Genomic DNA, 18,439 nt, shown 5'->3' with positions numbered 1-18,439 from the left:
ATCCAAGACGACCAACGCTTTCAAACATATTGAGAAATCCTGATTTCACACAACAAACGAGTGTCTGCATTATTCCTTATTTGGCACAGGCATTATACACTTGCAGTAAAATCTATGTCAGAAAGCATATTTGACAGAAAAATCATCTTTAATGCGGATATTCTCATTCCTCCAGGTCATTGTATTGTAATATGAAATGACGTCCCGTGAACGTCCCATTGGGGTGGAATGATGGTCATGGAACAGTCTGGAAAAAAAGGTGGCTGTGAGAAAAATGAAACTGAATACAATGCAGTGTTTTCTTTAAGTAGAAATAAATAACCTTAAAAAATCTTAAAATAAGGAAAAGTGAATCCAAGGAATATAAGGAGAAAAATAAATATACAATCAGAATAAATAATCTTAATAATACTGGATTGCAACTTTTTATTCTGCTCGATTTCTGAGAGTATTCATTTTTTGTAGAAAAAAAGACATAATTTAGACTAAAAACATAACTTTTTCTGAAAAAGATTACATTAAAATGAGATTAATTTTAGATTAGAATTAATTTTGAAATACTGTAACTTTTTTGCAGGAAAATATGATGTTGCTTTAATTGTGTTAGATTACGATTCAGATTCTAAACTTGTTAGATTATGATTAACTTTCATCTTGATCTTTTAATCTTAATCTTTAATCATACTTCCCTGACAACGTCATTGTTATTATGTTTGTAAGAGTAGAATTTAAGATCCATCTCCTGTATAACGACATGTTTGTTGTTGTTGTTCTGGATGAAAAGCCACTTAGGCACGTCTCCTCCTCAGTGAAACGAGAGGAGGCCCAAGAGGGCTCCAGTCTGAGGTGCGTACCCTCGTACGCAGTAGAGCAAAAAAGGAGACTTGATGGGACTGCTGTCTGAAAGCGGTTCTAACGGTTCTATCCCGTCATTTGCTGGCTGCTTGTGTGGACGGCGAGAGAAGAGAGCGAGGGGACTTGAAGCGAAGCCAACAGGGGGAAGCGGTAGGGCCAGAAACAGCTGCCCCCCCCCCCCCCTCGTCCCCCATGGAGAGACAGCAAGAGGAGCCTGATGGAGTGAGAGGGCAGATGACAGGAGAGTCTGTGAGTACGGGAGTGCTAGACCTTTGAGGGTCTTGGGGAAGCAAAGAAGCGGCAAGTGGAAAGGGGGAAGGGAGGCCAGGAGGAGGTGAGGAGGTGGCGAGTGTGTGCTTGCATGCTTTGAGAGTGAGGAAACCTCGAGTGCGGGAGAGGAGAAGTGGAGAAAGACTGGAGGGTGACAGGAAGAGTTGTAAGAGGAGAAGAATGACGAGACGTCAGGAGGTCTGGTCATGTCGGACATCAGACCTGAAACTTTGACAGGAAGACTTCAAGTGTGAAAAATTCCGATAACAGAATTGATGATAGAGAGACGAATGCTGGAAACATGGGGTGCATTCACAGCCTGGCCACCAGAAGGATTAAGGACCACGAGAATGACGCTGGAGGGATCGCCCTCGTCACAGACCCTGAGGTACTCCCCGAGATCCTGCAGCTTGCTGAGGTGAGTGGAGCAACAGTGTTGCTGTATATAGATATAGATATACACGTATAGCTTGTCTATATATATTTTAATGTATGTTCTTTAACATCTGGATGTTCTGGAGGTTATTACTGCGTGTACTTCAAAGTGTTACAACGACACCCAGACTTAAGGATTTATTTAGAGTATGGAAACTAAGTGATAAGTGAATTCCTTATTGATAAATTAAATGTTTTGTAATTGGAGCTTAATTTTTTTTTTTTAACAAGCTTCTAAATAAGTTTTTTAAACTAAGTATTAGAGCCCTCTGGACATGAAATAGCACCCCTAGTCACATTTACACTCAGATTATGCAATATAGCAGACATAATAAATAAATAAACCGTTTAAACTCATGCCCGTGTGTTGCTCAAAAAGTTTTCCCGTGGGTAGAAGAGACAGGAAGTGATGTCCAGGGGTTCAGAGTTGAGTTTCAGCTTCCCGTGGGTTATTTATTTGGGATTTTCATCGTGCTTGTCGTGAGATTATTCAACCCTGTAGTAAAAGCTTCTTGTTCCTTGGGTAGGTTCTAGTCTGGTGTGAGTCTCATGGAACATTACAGTACCATTACTGGCACCTAGTGTCTCGTGTGGAATACTACATATCTTCAGTGTCATTGAATGCATCACATTTACTCCTATTTGAGCTCATTTAGCATATTTTGGGAATAAATAATATCCCATCCATCTGTTTTCTGTACCGCTTATCCTCACGAGGGTCGCGGGCATGCTGGAGCCTATCCCAGCTGTCTTCGGGCGAGACTGGTCGCCAGCCAATCACAGGGCACATATAGACAAACAACCATTCACAAACAGAATTATTTCATATATTGACTTCATATGTATTTTTGAAAGGCCGCACGGTGGACTAGCGGTTAGCATGTTGGCCACACAGTCAGGAGATCGGGAAGATCTGGGTTCGGGGCATCTGATCTCCACATTCCTGCCACATTCCAAAGACATTAAAGCTTAGGTGAATGGTTGTTGGCTGGCTGGCTGGTGGGCTGGGATAGGCTCCAGCATACCCACAGCCCATGTGAGCATCAGCGGCATACAAGGGATGATTTATGGTCATTTAAAAATAGCGTTGCAAATCCTTTGATGTTAAACTTAATTACTCTAACTAATTACTCTAATATTTCCAAACATTTTATGGACAGTAGATTCTGTTGGAGCCGCAAAGAGCCTTAACGGGTGTCCCGATACCTTTGAGCATATAATCCATATTTCACTATTGATGATAGAGACGACTGACTAGGGATGCCGGTTCTACCCCTAAGTCCCGTGGGCCCATGTGTGAGGAGGAAGTGGTGTAGGTTACCATGCAGGGTTCGACCCGTCGTCCGTCTGTCTGGTGGCTTTACTTTGGAATGACACCCACATATGCTACAAACGGAAGCCTCTGGTGAAGTTTTACGAAGCCTATAATAAAACAAAGTGTGTGTCGGTTTTGCATCGGAGGTCAAACAGCCGAGTGTGTGTGTGTGTGTGTGTGTGTTCTCCCCGTGACATGCTGCGTATGAAATGGGGCTTTTTAAAAATCACGAATGACCACTGAGTGTGTTTGAACACGTGCATGATGGATGACGGACATGTGGATATTACCGAGATCACATGCACAATCAAATTCCTTGGGCCTGCTTTTGCGTGGATGTGAGTGTGAGTTCCTTTGCACGTGTGTGTGTGTGTGTGTGTGTGTGTGTGTGTGTGTGTGTGTGTGTGTGTGTGTGTCTGACGCTGCCAAATTATGATAACATAGTCTCTGCAGAATGGGTGGACTCGGCAGTCTTTAATTGCATACTTATGTATAGCCCCCCCCCAATGTTCACGCTCGCTCACGTGCACACAAACAAACATTCCCGCACCTATTTTCAGAATTTTTGTTGCTCTTTAGAGGTGACTGGCCTTCCTCGTGTTGTTATAAATACCCCGCTGGAACTGGAGCATACTCCTGGCTTGCCACCTGCTCCCGTCCCTTATGGGGTGCGTGTGTGTGTGCATGTGTGTGTGTGTGTGTGTGCGTGTGTGTGTGTGTGGCTCCTGCATGTCATCACTAGTAAGGTGTCACGTTAAAAAAAAACCCATACAGGCAAATGTATCTAGGATGGAGTGGGTAGTGGGTGTGTCCCTCTACTCAAGTATTCATTTACAGTGTGTGTCTGTGTATGTGGCCCATGGGTGTATTTTTAGGACCCTCAGCACCGGCAGTATGGAGGCCCCTGTTTGAACTGCTTCGTTTCTTTGTTGTTATTCTTTATAGCTTATTTGTGCACTTTCCAATACTCAAAAAATATTTTTTTTTCAGGAGCACTTTATAAACAGCAGACCACATAAAATGACCAAATTGATTAAAAAAAAAAAAAATCAAAAGGTTGGCTCAAGCCATGATGCCAGGTTGCATGTTAAATTTCAATGAAATACTTTGGAAAGAACAGGCGGGGCCGTGTTTAAATACTTGGCGAACCAGGTGTGGCCCCCGGGTCATAATTTGCCCACCCCTGATGTAATGCATTCAGCCGCTGTGTATGGTAAACGGTATGTAGTATTCTACACCGGTCATAAGGTGCGGGAATGTTTGGTGACACACAAGCACCAGACATGTTCCCATAGCGGGTTTGAACGATCAGGCAGATTAATCCCGAATAAAAACACGGGCTGCTGGTACGTCCGGAAAAAAACAACTCCTGCTGAAACTCGACTCTGAATCCGTCCAATCCGTCCATTTGTAGCGACACACAAGTCTTTATGTTTTATTATGTTTAATAAACGTATAAAGGTGACTATATATATTAAGATGATTTCACATATATCTAGACGTTGCTAAACAACAGGTTTTCCATCCTCTAACTATGAAAATATTCCATTTGAACAACATATACCAGACAAGTGTCCGACTTTGAATGGTTTTTCCCTCAGCAGGGGGGCGTACAAATGTGGTACAGACTTGCCCTGAAGAGCCCCGCCCCCTACCATTTCTGGTATCATTATCAGGACACCTAGTCTTGACAGGAAACGTCAATCATCATTCTATACTCTTTAGAGGTAGTTAACCTGATTAATTGTAAATCCTGACAAGGTGTGTAAGACAAATCATCAGTTTGCGTGGGCAGGGCATGGGGGCAAATATTGGACTTCACCACTGAGTATTAAATTTCTTATGGTGGGAACCCAACTGATAATTGTTGGCTGTATTTACTGTATGTATATTAGGCTGGATGTCAATTATTGCAGCCATAATACTGCATGTACTGTAATGCTAAATACAACAAAATATCCATAATTCCGTGGTAATGCTGAGAGATGCGACTGTGAGAAAGCTAAAAGAATACAACGCAGCGTTACATCCCGTATGGCTTTGAACACAACAGTGGTCGTGGCTCCGCATGCTTGGAGAATGACATACTGTAGACCGGGGCTGCAAGAATCCAAAGGGGTGGGGTCCTTTCTAGTTCTTCCTCGTCAATATAAGACTGTTGCTGCTGGTCATGGGATGCCCTGTGACCCAAACAACATCATGGCTGAAAACAACCACAGCAAAATGTAGCACAGGTCACTTCTGGTGCTCAGTTTTCCTGCCGTTGCTCCGCCCTGACACTAAACTGTAGAATATTTCATGGTGGTGGTTTCATGGTCTGTGATTTATTCTTCATTTGTACTTGTTTTACTCCATTTTCCACAGCCAAACTACGTGAAGAACAACCCCACTACTAGTATTCAGTATATAGAAGGTGTGTCCATCTATGGAGCAAAATATTAACGTTGAGCTGCACTGTGAGAATGTGACCACTAGGCGGCACCCTTATCATGAAATCTGCTGCTCTATCCTGACAGCAGCAGTGCATTAAGTTATTAAGTATGCGTCATATCATGCTGTAATATCACTGGAATAATATGCATAATAGTCAGCCTTCAATCAGCAAGTGAGGTCATGTTTTTTTTAAACTATACTGAACAAATATACAGTGGTTGTGGGTTCCAATCTCAGCATGATCTCCCTGTGCTTGTGTGGGTTCCACTCCAGCCTCCCTCCCATATTTGTACTGTAGGTGATTTGTCCTGGATGTACCCTGTCTTAACCAAAAGTCATCTAGGATAGGCTCCAGCTTACATGTATGACCCCCGTTAAGGATAAGCTTGTTACAGAAAACCCCCCCGGCCTGACAGGTGCCGAAAAAATCTTTGGCATTGCTGCTCCGACATGGAAATTTCAAAGAGGATCAGTTGAAAATCCTGCTTTTTTTTGGAGGGTCTCTGAAAACAAGGATGCACTCTCCGCTAGAAGTTCTAATAGCAGCCATCTGTTCTCGCCACAACCATGTTCACTAAGGTCCGCATGATGATGCAACCAAAAAAAAGCTGAAGGTAGAGGTTGGTGCGTGATGAATGATGCATATCTACTCATAATGAATTTATACTCCATTCACAACACATTAGAGGAAGTGCTCTTTTATAATGCATAGCAATCAACCAGCTGGTTTCACCTCCACAATTCCAGAATCGGGCGTGTGTGTGAAACTGTGCAGGGTCGGTATAGTCAAAGGTGCCTGTGTCGCTGTAAAACACCCACCGGTAAGGAACATTTTGGCAATGGAAAAAGCCCCCCCATCACCCCTAAAAGCAGCCAAATGTTTTTTTTTTCATGGCTAAGGACATGCATAGAGTCATTTTGTAAATAAACATTAAGTGTGGACAGGTTGTATACACACACCATCCCAGTCCTAATGTTTCCAGGCACCTCCTCCTATACATCCATGGAAACACTGAATGGTTTAAAATCCTTCATTCCATTAGCTGTAAACATCCATTCATTATGACCCCTACTACTTTAGTCTATTGGTATGGGTTTATTTAAACATGTACATTCAAATAATTTAATAATCTTTAATCATAGGATAAGATGCCAAAATACTTTTTTTTGGATCAAATTAAAAAGCAACAATATGTTGTATGAGTCTTTATGACATAACGCTGGCTTATTATCATGAGAATAATGTTGCTGTTGTTAGCTCGGCTACCCAATCATCTACTACTCAAAATACCGCTGGACCAGCCAGGACACCTCGAATGCTGTTTTTGGGATTGCCTTAATGCTAACAATAATACAACAATAATACAGAGAGTGCCTTTTGAAATGTTTATTGTCCAACCAATGGACGGTAACTGATGTTATTGTCAACATAAACTACGGACGTTATGATGATATACAGGGCGGCACGGTGGTCTAGTGGTTACCGCGCAGACCTCACAGCTAGGAGACCAGGGTTCAATTCCACCCTCGGGCATCACTGTGTGGAGTTTGCATGTTCTCCCCGTGCATGCGTGGGTTTTCTTTGGGTACTCCGGTTTCCTCCCACATTCCAAAAACATGCTAGGTTAATTAGCCACTCCAAATTGTCCATAGGTATGAATGTGAGTGTGAATGGTTGTTTGTCTATATGTGCCCTGTGATTGGCTGGCGACCAGTCCAGGGTGTACCCCGCCTCTCGCCCGAAGACAGCTGGGATAGGCTCCAGCACCCCCGCGACCCTCGTGAGGAAAAGCGGTAGAAAATGAATGAATGAATGATAATATACAATGAAACATACCATAATAATGCAATATTTCCTTTAATGTGTCATCTTTCGCTCTCTAAAGTTGTGGAATTACCGTTTGTGACAAGTATTCTCTCACAGTTCGCAATTGGTGCTGTCTAACATTTGCAGCATTTCTTGAAATGCTGTCTTTTCAGTGATTAAAGAGCAGCATTTTTTTCGTGATGAGTTTCTGTCAACGTGTACTATTGTGTGCTGTTCCGTTTCTATTTACTTTAGTCATCTGGACGTGTATTTTGTTTTTTTGATGTAGATCAAGTTTGTTGAGTTTTTAGTTGCTACGACTTTTGAATAAATTCGGCGTACTGACTCGTTCATGTTGATGGACTCAGCTTGCTTATTATTAATACAATATTCCCACATGAGGGCTGTGCCCCTGATGAATCTCCAGTCTTATGCCCCCCCTCTTCCCACAAAGCGACTGTATGACTGACGAGAGATCTCACTCTGTTCGCTGTTGTTTGTGAATCCTCTTCCTGCCCAAAGAGGATGCACATGGCAATATACGGAGGCCGGCAAAATTACCGATGAATTGAATTATTATTGAAATACTTTTTTTGTTAGCGGAGTTGTGAGACAGTTGCATCAATTCTTTGGGTGTCCAACGTACCTGAATGCTTCTTCTCTTGAGCCCACAAGGTCATGTGGTGTTTACACAGCTGCCATGTTGGCTTTCTGTGGTACAGCCGGTCTTGGTGAAAGGAACGTTTAGCAAGCTTGTCATCGTCTGAAGGCAAATTCAGACAAGAGAAATTGAGCTTAAGTCATACGAGGTAGAGTAGATAAGTCTCAGTGTTGGAAACATGGATGAAAACAAGAAAATCTGTGGTAAAATGTCTGACAATTTCCCTTCCCTTCACGTTTGCAGCAATCCAAAGCAGCGAGCCACGCCTTCACCGAGAGGAGCTTCAAGAGGAGGCGCGTGTGTGATGTGTGCGAGCAGACCATAGACACCTCTGCTGCTTTCTGCAAGGGTGAGCTCATACCTTTTGACATTACGCTAGCCGAGTTCACCTGTTCCTTAAACGCATCGCTCAGCTTTGCTTTTTTTTTTTTTTCCATGCTGTTGTTTGCAGACTGCAAGGTGGCCGTTCACAAGACGTGCGAAGCCAAGGTAGGTGGCGCTCTTTTGGGGCTTTTTGGAACAGGAAGTAGTGGAAGAAGCGAGTGCACTGACCTAGATGTCTGTTAAGAGAAGGCCCGCCCCCCCCTCTTGAACCGCTAGGTTGTAATGAGTAATTCATTGCGGTAACGTAGAGTGGTGACGTCTACTGGAGGTACTTTTAAACACAATGTAAAAGTAAAAATATGTCAAATATGTACCATCGAGAAGGTGACGCAACTCGGAAGCGGGGCGCTACTCCCAGTATGTCATCTGCTGGATCTCCACTAGCAAGTTCTTGTGATGTTCCCTAATAGGTCAACCAGAAAAGCCATACATGAAGCTGTGCTGAAAGAGGCGTAATCGCCATCCGGTGTTTCGGAGGTCCACAGCGTATGACCCATGATTAAATTAATAATGTGTAATCGGTGCCGGTCGGTGTGGTTGTGCAGAAGTACTTTGCTAAACCTCACCCTGACCCCGAAGAGTCCAGTCGAGTCCAGAGCTTGGGCTTTTAGCGAGGACTGTGAGCGCAGACGCCATGTGTGGCTGTCTAAGCTACACATGGAAACGGGGACTAATGTCATGCATATACACTTATAGAGTATATTTAGCATTTAGCATATAGCATCTTCAAACAGTGGCCACCTCATAACCAAATGGAGCACATTCACATCCCAAATCCTTGCAGGATTTCAAACGAGGAGAACCAAAGTGACCTACTAGTGCTCCTCTGGACGTGAGCATCTGTTGGGCCTGAGCTGCCCTAAAAGAGGATTATTGTTTTTGTCGTAGCCGTCCTGCAGTTACCACGGAGATGGACAAATACAACTGTGGGTGGCTGTGGGGGAGGGGGGGGGGGGGGGGCGGTTGGCCGGAGTGGTCATCATGTGACGATGATCAACGTGAATGGAAAGTAAATATAGCAAATAACGGGAGTGCCATGGATGCTTGGGAGTGAGTGATTGGTGCGGGGGGGACACAAATAGGTGCGAGGCAGCTGGTGGGCTCGCCGTGCACGTGCGTGTGCACGTGCTGTTGCTTTCTGGGAACGTCAATCTGATAGCAGGGGGACCAAAATAATTGCTTGCTATCAAAATATTCATTCATTCATTCATTCATTTTCTACCGCTTTTTCCTCACGAGGGTCGCGGGGGGTGCTGGAGCCTATCCCAGCTGTCTTCGGGCGTAAGGCGGGGTACACCCTGGACTGGTCGCCAGCCAATCACAGGGCACACATAGACAAACAACCATTCACACTCACATTCATACTTATGGACAATTTGGAGTGGCCAATTAACCTAGCATGTTTTTGGAATGTGGGAGGAAACCGGAGTTCCCGGAGAAAACCCACGCATGCACGGGGAGAACATGCAAACTCCACACAGAGATGCCCGAGGGTGGAATTGAACCCTGGTCTCCTAGCTGTGAGGTCTGTGCGCTAACCCCTAGACCACCGTGCCGCCCGCTATCAAAATAATTGGTTACATTTAAGGTGTGTACAGTAAACGCTTTCATTATTCGCCATTTATTTACCGAAGACATCGCCTTTATTGGATGTGGCCCATAATCGGAGAGAAGCCATATTCACACCAACTTCATTTTTACAAATATAATAATGATTTGGGGTGCTTGATAAAGCAGACGTTCCACTGGTAGTCGCTAGTGAGTGGCCAACTTGTCTTTTTCCCATCCAAGATGTTTACAGTCATCCCTTGTTTATCGCGGTTAATTGCTTCCAGACCCGACTGTGCGTGTGCACGTGCACGTGTCAAGTGTGTGTATGTGCATGCCAGTGTGCTGTGTAATTGAGGTGGAGAGATTGAACGTACTAGCATACTTTGACACACAGTACACACGTCTGCAGATACATGCTATGTGTACACAGCACTTGCATATAGTACCTCATTGTCTCCCGTACCTTCATGTATTCATTGTGGTCTACTATATTATGGTCTACTATATATATATATGTAATATTTAGAGAGTAATCAGAGGCCCGTAGATATTCTTTTTCAAAAAAGTAACTACTGACAACTCTAGGCTAGTGTAGACTTCTGCAATGCATGCAGTAGAACTACTGCCTCCCAACTGCAAAAAAACTCCCACATGAAGTAGCGACAGCAGAGCTTGTTTGTACTTCTACACATTTTTAAACAAAATGAAACCCTGAAATTAGAAAATACACGTTTCCAGAGTAGGCCGCACAAGTGGTTAGTGCGCATGCCTCACAGCTAGGAGACCCGAGTTCGAGTCCACCCTTGGGCATTTCTGTGTGGAGTTTGCATGTTCCTTTCTCCAGGTACTCCAGTTTCCTCCCACATTCCAAAAACACGCTAGGTTAATTGCCCCCCCCCAAATTGTCCATAGGTATGAATGTGAGTGTGAATGGTTGTTTGTCTATATGTGCCCTGGGATTGGCTGGACCCCGCCTCTCGCCCCATGACAGCTGGGATAGGCTCCAGCACCCCCACAACGCTGGTTTGACGCTTTAGTAATAATAGTACTCACACCCAATTGCGTAATACCACACATTGTTATGTATATTATTGATGGTTTGTGTAATGGTGGTGTGAAAGCAGCGGTGCTAAGGGAGGATTGGGTCACTTCCTGTTAGTACCCACTGAAGTCCCAGGTACAAAATGCACTCCTTGCCTTTGCATTTTTGGGACGTCCACATTGGGCGTGACGTTATGTTTTCAGTGTGGTGACCGACGTTTTGTCAAGCGATTTATCAATATGCGTGTTTGCATATATAATATAATAATATCATAATATAATATAACATAATATCTCTTTCTGGGAACATCAACCTGATGTTGTTTTTAGGTTTTCACGTGTTTATTAAAAAAGTGTCCATTTTGCTGCCTGCTCCTGTTTAGCATATTCCTTCACTGGGGAGGCCACTGGGCATAGCGTCTCTGCCCAGTACGTGCTTGTGGTGTACTGGTTTGTGTGTCAGGGAGAAAGTCCTTTCACACGGTAGACAGGGCGGCTTTACCGTCAGTGTGTGTACCCTACGCCACAAGGAAAAAAAAAAAAAGAGGCTATGTGGCGACTGACTGCTGCTGGCGGGATGTGTCGTCGTGTGGGGGGGGGCGGTAGGAGGAGATGTGCGTGAGGGCGAAAGTGAGTTGTACGGGAGCGAGGGAGGCAGGCTTTGGGTCCTCAGTGTGCAGACGGGACTGCTCGGAGGCGGAGGAAAAGACTGAGGCTGCTTGTTGAGAGGTAAATAAAAGAAAAACACTCTACGTGTACTACATGTACTACATGTACTCTCTTGTCTACTAAATCTACCTCTTATGTTGTCATCAACTTTAAAGCCTTTTTGCAATGTCTGTTTAATTCCATAATTGCATATTCTTACCATAATAGCTGCTAAATGCTCCAAAATACGCGGAAATACTGACCTAAAAATACTCTTTTGAATTTTTAATCTGATTTTAATGACACTTTGACGTATAAAGAATGTAAACGTTGCGTGTCTCACATCCACATGACACAAGGGGACAAAACTCCACCCACTGATGTTAATCAGCTGTCCTAACAACATGTGATGGATGCTAATGTCGTAGCCATGTACAGATGCTTCCGATGTCTGCTCCCACGCAGCAGCTGTTTGCTCATTTATGAATGAAAGCTCCCCAGATGTTGTCAACAACTGTTGTTGATCAGGTTTCCTGTTTATCGGGGGAAGCTGCCATTGGTAATCCACCGCAGGTGACCGGATAGACCGGATAGCTCCGTCCTATCACCGGATCACATCGTCACTAGGACGGGAATGGATTTTGCTGATGAACGTCTGTGTTGCCAGATTAGCACGTTGACGCGTCGCCTATAGCAGGTGGTATTTATGGCGGCGACTGGCAAACGTAATATACCGTAACACTAATTGACCGTACGTTCTTGGTCTTATCTAAAGTGACACCGTGTACACACACACGGCCGACCACCTCGACTGTTTACTCGTTTCTTTCATTTCCTCATATCAATCAACAAGCAATAACTGGGCTGTGTGCTTGCGTTCATATTTCATTCGTTGTGCACAGATTCATCATCTCAGATGGATTTAATGGGACTTTTAATCATTCATTCATTAATCACTGGTGGCCAGCCAATCACAGGGCACATATAGACAAACAACCATTCACACTCACATTCATACCTATGGACAATTTGGAGTGGCTAATTAACCTAGCATGTTTTTGGAATGTGGGAGGAAACCGGAGAACCCGGAGAAAACCCCGCTTTAATCAGTGGTCGTATTTATACCAGGGTATGTAGGCAAGGGCACCATTCATACTCAAGGTGACGAATGGTAGAATCCCTTCATCCATAAAAACATAAAATCATTCAACAAAATTCCATAAATCATTCCATAAAGTGTTTTCACCTTAGATTTGAACATTGCCAAAGTTGAGGATTGCCGACATCTTCTGGAAGATTGTTCCAGATTTTGGCAGCATAAAACTCAACCGTGTTTAGTCCAGACTCTGGGCACCCACAAGGGACCCCTCCCAGATCTTCTCAGAACTGGAGATGGTTTTTGTGGCTCTAACATATCAGAGATGTACTTTGGCCCAAGACCATGAAAGGACTATGGATTATGTTTGAAATGTATGTTTTCACTTTTATAGTCGGGAACTGATATTTTCCTGAAACTTACTTACTATGTTCTACTGCTCATTACCAAAGGGAGTCTACTCTTTTTTTTGGTATATACCATCTTTATGGTATACACGCAATATTACGCTATTCCGTGGAGGCAGTTGGGGAATTTATGTCAATTCCTCGTGATGTTGTGTGTCAGTCTTTCCATACCCATTTGATGCGTGTATTGGTACCTTTTTGTATATTTGTCCGGTATACCTTTTGGGTGTTAGGTTGCTGTGTGATGAATTTCACGTTATTTGTAAGATGACACCATGTGTCAGTGTTACATTGTTATACTGTTATATGTATATATATATGTACATTATGACTTCCTGCCATTTCCAGCGGCTTGACAAGCTAGTTGTGAGGTAGCTCATGATTGGCTCCTTCCAAACAAAGAGCAACCACTTTCTCACTGACTAGCCAGCGGCACAGTTTTTAAACAATTAGTAGTAGTTCTGAAGTAAAGCAGATTAGAATTTATATACTCATAGAACACAATTAGGGTGCAGCCCCTGCCAAACCATGCTATATATATTTTAAAAAATGCTAATTATTGTGGTATTTATGATATTCCCATCATTGGAGACCTGAAGTATACGTACCAGACGTATACTGTTGGTGATGTTAGAATGAGTGATTGTTATCAAAGAAGAATCTGACATGAACCTGTAAGACTTAGACAGAGACTTGTGTTCTATATTAAGGAGCCTGATCAAAATAGCTGGGTGCCATCTTTGTTCTGTGGAGGCATGTTCAGCTGTTGACATGTCACTTTCTGTCTGCCTCTCTCTCCGCTTTCCCTCCATGTTTTTTTATTTTATTTTCTTGCATTTTCCATGTTTTCTTGTCTTATATTGATACCTGCAATATTGATGTGTGATGCTCCTCATGGCGTTGTTTACAAGGGAAGCCCAGGTAATGGCGGCTAACCCTAACCCTATAGTGATTCATTGCTTCCCACTGCTTGATTCCGTCTTTGTCATTTTGATGAATGTGCATTTTTACTGTTGACTTTTAGTGGATTTATTGTGAGACGAGGAATACGGAATAAGCTCTTGCTATTTTTTGCCACTCCAGTTCCAAATAGGAAGCCTTACTCACTTCTCCCTCTGTTTGATGCCAGCTTACGCTCTTCATGGACGCCATGACCTCGCAGAGTTTGACGCACACTTTTCATTTAGCAGCTTTCATTTTCTCCGGAATTGGGCTGGTAAAAGTCATAACAGGGTTATAAATGAATTATTGTTAATTCATTTGTCCTTTTCTAATGGGACAAAGTGTTGTAGTAGTTGGAGAGTAATTCATTTATAAGTGAACCACATTTTCTCTGGGGAAGATACTATAGAAATGAAAGTTGGGGTATATTTTTGGGGTAGTCGGTGTACAACTTCAATAGGATAATATAGTGGTGGCAACAACATGGGCCGGGGATGCATGAGTGCTGCCAGCACTGGCGAGCTGTGGTTCATTAACTCATTCAGATTGACCACCCCTTCATTATCGGCCATCTTTCAAGGCACATGGAATATTGGGTTCTATGGCTACATAAATATGGAACCTATCGAAAGAAAGATTAGATTCCCATCTTTCATCAGAAAATAACTTTTTCTGTTCTTTAGTAATCAGCAGTAGAACATAGGCAAGTTTCAGGAAAATATCAGTTCCCGACTATAAAAGTGAAAACATCATTTCAAACATAATCCTTCCCAAAAACAGCTTTTTGTGGAAAAATACATTTGAAGCATAATTATCACTTCCACTAATATGTTCTGCACGGTAGATGAGTGGTTAGCGCACAGGCCTCACAGCTAGGAAACCCGAGTTCAATTCCACCCTCGGCCATCTATGGGATTGGCTGGCCACCAGTCCAGTGTGGACCCCGCCTCTAGTCCCAAGACCCCCCTGCGACCCTCGTTAGGATACACGGTAGAAAATGAATGAATTAATATTTTGCCTTTGTTACAGCTCTAGTATGGAATCAAATATACCAACATAAACCAGACAAATATGGTTCATTCATTCATTCATTCATTTTCTACCGCTTTTCCTCACGAGGGTCGCGGGGGGTGCTGGAGCCTATCCCAGCTGTCTTCAGGCGAGAGGCGGGGTACACCCTGGACTGGTGGCCAGCCAATCCCAGGGCACATATAGACAAACAACCATTCACACTCACATTCATACCTATGGACAATTTGGAGTGGCCAATTAACCTAGCATGTTTTTGGAATGTGGGAGGAAACCGGAGTACCCGGAGAAAACCCACGCATGCACGGGGAGAACATGCAAACTCCACACAGAGATGGCCGAGGGTGGGGATTGAACCCTGGTCTCCTAGCTGTGAGGTCTGCGCGCTAACCACAAGACCGCCGTGCCGCCCGACAAATATGGTTGTTTACATCAAAATAATGTATTATAAATAAATATATATAACACAGGGAACTAGTTACAATTTCCACATTAGGAACTGGATTATGTGTGTACACGCATGTGGATGTGTGCATGTGTTAAACCTTCTCCACACTACATTCAATACTCTCTCTCGCTTCCTATTATGAAAATGTATAAATACATCTAGAAAACATGAATGTGGACATGTTCACATTAGGAAAAATTCAAATTCAAAAATGAAGACGGAACGTCTCACTGTTTTCGTTCAGCTCCTGTAGATAGGAAACAAAAAAGAAACATGTTGATTAATGAGGCAAGAGGTGCCACTAAACCAAACCCAAATCAGCTGGTGGCCACCTCATGGGTCCCTGAGGCTGTGCTCAAATCCTGTCACTGGCGCCTCGGTAAAGCACACGGATGATCAAGACAAACGGAACCAGATGGCCGCGGCCCCCGACGCCTCCAGCATCCAGTCTGCATGCATTAATGAAGAGCCTGCAGCTGGTGGTGCTCACAAACACGCGTGTGCTCTCTCTGTGTTTACGTGTGCATCGTTTACATCGTAGGTCGAGGCCCTCCGCCTCCGGGTTAAACCCCGGTCGTCGTGTGTGTGTGTTGTTTTATGCGTAGTCATACACGTGTGTGTCCTGTCCGTCTCCTACTGTTCCTTCCTGAAAACAAGCCCTTCAACTACTTAACAAGCGTATTAAACCTTTAGATCTACAGAGCACTACTATTTCAATGTCCTGTCATTTCCTACTGTGTTTTTTATATCGTCTTTGTCATCTGTGTACATCTACCCCGAAAGAAAGAATCAGGTCTTATGTCAGTAGAACAACCCCCCCCCACTACTGTTTATTGGTATGTTTTGTCCATAAAACAATAAAGCTGATGAAAAGCCTCCGTCTGCATCCATGTTGGACAAAAAACGTCAACACACGGTAACATAGCCGTGATCGGCAGGCATCCGACTCGCTAACTTGTTGCTTGACACCTGTCATCAACTGGCCGGCCATCAGAGGCTCCGGCTGGAATGCCAGTCAATCCGGTGCACGGGGTCAGAGGTCAAAAGTTGACAAGACGGCGCAAGTTCATAACCCGAATGTTTTCTTTACGTGTTGTAACTTGATGCCGGAGCCGTCGGAGAGCTTGGTGTGCTGCTTCTTGGGAATGACAGTGAGGAAGTCCGAAACCGCTCCTCTTTACGCTATTCCATGGAGACAGTTGGGGAATTTATCCATTCATCGTGATGTTGTCTGTCAGTCTGTGTCTTTCCATACCCATTTGATGCTTGTATTGGTACCTTTTTGTATATTTATATCAGTATACCTTTTGGGTGTTAAGTTGCTGTGTGATGAATTTTTTTTTTTCGTAAGATGACACCATGTGTCAGAGTGTTACATTATTATACTGTTATATGTATATGTATATATATATATATATGCACATTATGACTTCCTGCCATTTCCAGCAGCTTGACAAGCTTGTTGTGAGGTAGCTCATGATTGGCTCCTTCCAAAGAAAGAGCAACCACTTTCTCACTGTATTTCTGAAGTAAAGCAGATTAGAATTTAGGGTTCAAGGTTCAACGTTTAAGACAAAAGTAGTGGCTTCATACTCACAGATTTTTTTTTTCTTCATATCAATATGAGTTTATTTGCCTGGAGTGTGATCGAATCCCTCCATGTGACCATCCCCTTATCCGTGCCCCTAGATCAGGATCAGGATCAGGATGGTTATCACTACACTACTTCATTCCCTCGCGTGTTCCCAGTGTGCTTGTTTGCATATGCTAACGCTATTTCAGCATGAAATAACCTCGTGCATATTCTTCCAGGTGCCCCCCACCTGTGCCTCGACCCCGGCCCAGGTACAGTAATGTGTCCACACGCGTTCCCTGATTTTACAGTGAAAACATCAAGCCATATTTCTTTCCGCTTTTCAGCACAATTCCATTAAATCTGCTTCACTGAGGAAAAGAGGCTCCATGCCGAGGTGCGTTCAATGACACACGGTTAAGTCTTTCTAACAAGCAACCTTTCAATTCAGATTGTTTTCACGTCCAGAAGTAAAAGCGAGGAGCAAATGATGGAGCACGTGATGGAGCGCCACTACGACTTCGACCTCACCTACATCACTGAGAGGATTATCTCCGTGTTCTTCATGCCCGAGCTTGAGGAGCAGCGCTACCGCCGGGATCTACAGGAAATGGCGTCCATGCTGAAATCCAAGCACCAAGACAAGTTCCTGGTGTGTCACACACACGCGTACTTGATACATTAACAAACCTCTCTCCTGGTAACTTACCATCCATAACATTATGACCACTTGTACAATTATGGATATTAATATTTTGGACAATATATTTATTATGTTATTTTATAATCACTATTTTCTTCTGTTTCTTTTGTAGCTTTTGAATTTATCAGAGAAGAGACATGACATCACAAGACTCAACCCAAAGGTTACTATTTATTATTAGCATATTAGCATATGCCTTATGTCATTTCATATACGGCTCCTTTTGCGCTGCAGGTGAAGGACTTTGGCTGGCCTGATCTTCACGCTCCGCCTTTAGACGGGATTTGCACCGTGTGTAAGGCCATGGAGACCTGGCTGAGCGCTGATCCTGATAACGTCGTGGTTCTCCACTGTAAGGTCAGAGGAACCTCAACATGGAGATGCTCACAGTGAATCATGGAAGACTATTAATATATGATATATTGTCTGCTCTGACAGGGGAACAAAGGTCAGACGGGGGTCATTGTGGCCGCCTACATGCACTACAGCAAGATATCAGCAGGGTCGTTTTGGTCGTCTTATATTCTGCATGTACTAACACTGTACTAATACTGTACTAACAATGTGTTAACGAGCCGTGGCTTTGTGTCTACAGAGTCGACCAGGCACTCACCACACTGGCAATGAGGAAGTTCTGTGAAGATAAAGTTTCGTCTTCCCTTCAGCCCTCTCAGAGCAGGTCTGCAACACACACACCTTGGTTTACATCACTCACCTACCTCCGCTTTGGTTTACATCACTCAACTACCTCCGCCTTGGTTTACATCACTCAACTACCTCCGCCTTGGTTTACATCACTTACGTACCTCCGCCTTGGTTTACATCACTCACGTACCTCCGC

General features: G+C 43.7%; 1 protein-coding gene across 5 annotated transcripts in view; it reads left to right on the top strand.

The window, feature by feature from the left end:
• The first annotated feature begins 589 nt into the window (after positions 1-589).
• The window catches only part of LOC131106332 (tensin-3-like), a 28,644-nt gene continuing 10,794 nt past the window's right edge, over positions 590-18,439 (top strand). For 2 of the 5 annotated variants that reach the window (XM_058055279.1, XM_058055277.1), the window contains exons 1-10: positions 591-1,543; positions 8,020-8,125; positions 8,228-8,265; positions 17,135-17,167; positions 17,243-17,292; positions 17,364-17,547; positions 17,711-17,761; positions 17,833-17,955; positions 18,037-18,101; positions 18,194-18,277. In XM_058055279.1, coding sequence (XP_057911262.1) covers positions 1,427-1,543; positions 8,020-8,125; positions 8,228-8,265; positions 17,135-17,167; positions 17,243-17,292; positions 17,364-17,547; positions 17,711-17,761; positions 17,833-17,955; positions 18,037-18,101; positions 18,194-18,277 — 851 coding nt within the window. In that variant the 5' untranslated portion in view covers positions 591-1,426. The other 3 variants (XM_058055278.1, XM_058055280.1, XM_058055281.1) reach the window with 3 other exon arrangements.

The sequence above is a fragment of the Doryrhamphus excisus genome, chromosome 18 (assembly GCF_030265055.1).
Source record: "Doryrhamphus excisus isolate RoL2022-K1 chromosome 18, RoL_Dexc_1.0, whole genome shotgun sequence".
NCBI classification, from domain to species: domain Eukaryota; kingdom Metazoa; phylum Chordata; class Actinopteri; order Syngnathiformes; family Syngnathidae; genus Doryrhamphus; species Doryrhamphus excisus.
Note: the sequence above shows the minus strand (reverse complement) of the source record. Positions and strands in the feature narration are given on the sequence as shown.